The 4,180-nt window shown below is 59.5% G+C and overlaps 1 protein-coding gene across 1 annotated transcript in view; it reads right to left on the bottom strand.

Moving 5' to 3' along the window:
• Positions 1–2,751, bottom strand: part of LOC113215523 (semaphorin-2A-like) — a 45,661-nt gene extending 42,910 nt beyond the window's left edge. Inside the window, exon 1 of the mRNA XM_052264850.1 lies at positions 2,412–2,751. Coding sequence (XP_052120810.1) covers positions 2,412–2,610 — 199 coding nt within the window. The 5' untranslated portion in view covers positions 2,611–2,751. The remainder of the gene's footprint in view (positions 1–2,411) is intronic.
• Positions 2,752–4,180: the final 1,429 nt, after the last annotated feature.

The following is a 4,180-nucleotide window of genomic DNA, read 5'->3' as shown; positions in this document are numbered from 1 at the left end:
CCCCCCCCCATCCCCACCTCTCTCTCTCCCCCGAAAGGCAGGAGCAGCGCCCATAACGCGGTTTGCTCAACTTGCGGCCGCGGAGGCGCGCACGCCACGCCGAGGTGGCGGTCGGTGGCGGGGTGTAACCGTGAGGAGTGAGTGGACCCGTGGAGGCGAGGAACGCCCCGCCCCGTCAGCACGCCCCACCACGCCCCACCACGCCCCACCACGCCCCACCACGCCCCGCCACGCCACATCTTGTGGTGCGCGCCTCGCGCCTCGTATCGATACAGGCGGCGAGGGGCGATATAAATGCGCCGCGGAGAGAGAATTTGCGCCTCCTGCCCGTCACTCACTTGTTTGCCCCCAACAACAACCACCGCCGCGCCACGCGTTCGGCGTCGCGGCGGCGGCGTGCGTCGCGCGCCTTCCTTGAGGAACGTATTTGCCCTCCGGGCATCCCCCCCATTATCACGCCGCGTCGCCTTAAGAACGCATGGAGCGCATCATTTCCACCGCGAGGCATTCCCCTCCCCTATGAACGCTCACCGCACGAGGAAATAGTTTCGATCCGCTGCTCTCGTCACCGCAGACTTCAAGGATGTGAAATTACGTGCTGGTGGAAATAATGTTTTTTTCTTTATAACGGTTTAAAATGCGTGGTAAAGGTAAAACACAGTTTGGAGAAATCCGCAATAAAAGTTGCGACAGTGATCTGTTCGTTTCAACTTTTAAGAAAACATATGTTTTGGCGGGCGTCAACTCTGTGGCATTCGTACGTCGCCTTATTGCCGTTAGTGGAAAGTGCGAGGAGAACATGTTGGGGGGGGGGGGGGCACAGTGGAAAAACAAAAGTGCTACCTAATGCCTTTTTACATGCGTTAGTGAAATGGTGCCTTTACAGAGGCGCGACTGACCCCTTTAGGTGCTATTTTGGCCATTTTAGTGCCTTTACAAAGGCGTTAGTGCACTAGCACCTTTTACAAGGTGTTATATAGCACCTTTGTTTTTGCAGTGCGGTGATGTCCAGAGAAAACATTCGCTTTTTCAACAGATTCAATCAGCAAACTACGGGAGCTCGGCGCCTGTGAGGCTCCGGGTAGGCCAGCCCGCGGCACACTCTTGCACTGCAGGCAAGATGTTGCCTACCTGGCAGGCGCTACAAGAGCTTGCATTCACTGCAAACCCAGCGGTACACACAAGGAAGAGTCAACTTCGAAGCACACACATCCAGGTGTGCCTCACTCTCAGAGGCCAAGGTGGCATCCGATGCCTGCCAGCTGCAAGGCTGTGCTGAACGGGCGTACTTTCTGGATCATCCGCGGTCATCCCTTATCCTACAGATGCTAACCATCTACATTGCGATATCATTTTTCTGTTTTTTTCCATGACCCCGATCCGAGGGGGAAACGACTAAGGTAATCCGGCTGACAGCCGTTAGGTAATCCAGCAGGTGTAATCCGAGGAAATTCGAAGTAATCCGGGGGTAATCCAGGGGTAATCCGAGGAAATTTTAGGGTAACCCAGGGTAATCCGAGAGAAAAATCAGCGTAATCCGGAGGATAGTCTAGAGGTAATCCGGGTAATCCGTGATCCGGCTGACACAGAGTTTAACAGTCGTTTCCCCCTCGCCCCGATCCCAATTTCCCCGAATCGTGACGCCAAAATCCCCGTATTAGCCAGCGGCCCCTGTTAAAATGTATATACATAAAATAAGCTCCTAGTAAAAGCTCGCTTAAACTTTGGCGGGAAGAATGGAAATTAATGTGTTTAATGTTCACGTTATCAGCGTACAGATTTTTGCGCGTGCAAAACGAAACTCGCACCACGCTTGGGTTCGTCATGTTGCCGGGGGCACACGCGCTGCGCTGGCGAGTTAGAGCTTTGGAGCTGGAGCTACCCGCCCCCCTCCCGCTCAGTAGAAGCGCACCGCCGCCGCCGCGGAGCCGCTGAACAATGCGGACAACTTTTTAGCCGAGGACTCGAGCAGCAGGTTCCCGCCAGGCTCGCGGGCCGGGCCGGGACAGATGTACAGGTGCCTGGTGCCGTTAATGAGGCTAGTTCATACAACTTGCGCGCGCGGTGCGCGGCTCGGCTCGCACGTGCAGGTCTTCCACAACTTCTTGCCCGGCTGCTCCTCGCAGCCCTCGACGCGCGGGGCGCGGGGGACTGGGAGGAGAGGAGAGGGAACGGCGGCGGCGAGCTGTTGAGCGGGATTTAGCCAGGAAGCTAGGGGGGAGGGGGAAATTTAGGAAGCGAATTAGGCGTGGTTCTTCTTGTCCTTGTCGCAAAGGTCGTTTCTTCTGAAGTGACAGTCATCAGCAGGAGGGTCCTCCAGGGTCACCTGGTGCACAGCACGCGCAGCAGCAACACGAAAGCTCCAGAGCGATGACCAATGACGACCCGCACTACATGCGCCCGGCGCGTACCTTTGTGGTGGCGGACATGGCGGTCGTGGACGCAGCACGGCGTGTCGTAGTACAGCACCCAGTGGTTGTCCAGGTCGGCGGCCGCCGTCAGGTGCAGCGCGGCCAGCAGGGCTGCCACCAGGGCGGCGGCCAGGATGCCGAAGACGCCCCCTGCGCCGCCGCCGGCCCCGGCGCCGGCCGTGCACCGCCATGGCCTCATGGCGCCATCCTGGAGGGTTCCACGCGCGCCGAGCACAGCCGAGCCACGTGTCGGGGGTATCGCGAGCGCCGAGCCGCGCGCTGAGCTGCGCCGAGCAGCGCCGAGCCGAAGGGGTGGTGTGGTCTCGCGGGCCGACGCGCGAGGACTGGCGGAGTCCGCGGACGGGCCGGCCGGAGCCGCCTCCCCGCCGCCGCCGCTGCCCCCGCCCCCGGAGCGAGGCAGCGCCGCGCCGGAGGCTCCCCTGGCGGCGGGCGGGGGGCGGCGGCGCGGGGACAGGTGACCGTCGCGGCGGCGGGGGCGGCGGTGGCGCGACAGAGCACGACCATGAACCACATTATGCTAATCCGGAGAGCTGATCCGCGAGCGCCGTGCTCGTGTTGCCCGTCTCGTCACTTTGCGGAGCCTGGCGGAGGAGCCCCCCGACGCGCCCTCCCAGCGGAGCCCGCCGGCGCGGGCGTGGCCGGCGGGCCCGGCGAGCGCGGGGCTAAGTTAGTGGAGCGAGTTGGATCCGAAGGCGCCCGCGGCGGAAGGCGATGGTGACGCGCCCGTCAGGACGAGACTGGGCCACCAAGACCCACCGAAACCGAACCAACCAGTTCCTTGTACTGCACCACGTAATTTTCATTATTTTTATTTTTTCCCTTTACTTTACCTCTCTTTCTTCTTGGATTGTGTTTTGTATTACAGCACTTTGGTCACGGGATGCCATGGGATCCAAATCGAGCAGTAGTAGCTTGTAACTAGGTGTACCGTTAGCGCGCGCGCTAACTCGCGGGACGACCCCTCGGGCAATGCCTTCCCGACGAGCCCGCGCCAAATCCGGACATGAGAACAGCGTCGCGGCGAGGGGCGTGGAAGGGAGCTAACGGTTAGCTGCTAACCTCATTGGCAACACTGCTGCTCGCGCGCGGATTTCGAGAGGAGGAGCAAACGGCCCGGCGGGGTCGTCGCTTCGGCGCGACGATCGCGCTTTACTAATTCATCACTAATTCCCCCCGACCGCTGCTGGCTTCCCTACGGCCTCGTCGTGACTCTACTGCCCCCCCCCCTTTTCTCACAACCTCTCATAGGGGGAAACGATTTGTCGCAGTAAATACATGGATCCACGGCACGGACCTGTCAACTACTGCTGCTGCTGCCGCCCCATGTTACTTTATCAGGTGAGTCCACAAAAGAGTGAGACGGCGACGGCACATGTCACGTCCATTATTCATTTGTTCCACGCCATGAGTTAATCAAAAAGTCACAGACGAAAGCGTGTTGTGAGTGAGGCGTCCTCGAAAGCTGAAAGCGACAATCGGAACAGGAAAATTGCGCGCCTACCGACGACATGTGACTGATGTCACACGCTTTCCTCACTGTGACTTTGGTATCACAACACTTTGCCACTTTTCCGTCGTTGTGTGTGAAGAGTTGGCAAAATACGTCAGGGATCGGCGTTCTTGCCCAACGATTTTCCTCGTTAGCTCCAGCACACCCCCGGCTGATCACTTGCCCTCACCTTCCCCTCGTTCGTGTATCTTACTCGTCATATATTCCAGCACGCACTACTCACCCCCCCCCCCCCCCC

Source organism: Frankliniella occidentalis, unplaced genomic scaffold (assembly GCF_000697945.3).
Source record: "Frankliniella occidentalis isolate FOCC.00 unplaced genomic scaffold, Focc_3.1 Scaffold22, whole genome shotgun sequence".
NCBI lineage: Eukaryota > Metazoa > Arthropoda > Insecta > Thysanoptera > Thripidae > Frankliniella > Frankliniella occidentalis.
The sequence above is the reverse complement of the archived record's forward strand: the minus strand, read 5'-3'. Positions and strand labels throughout refer to the sequence as shown.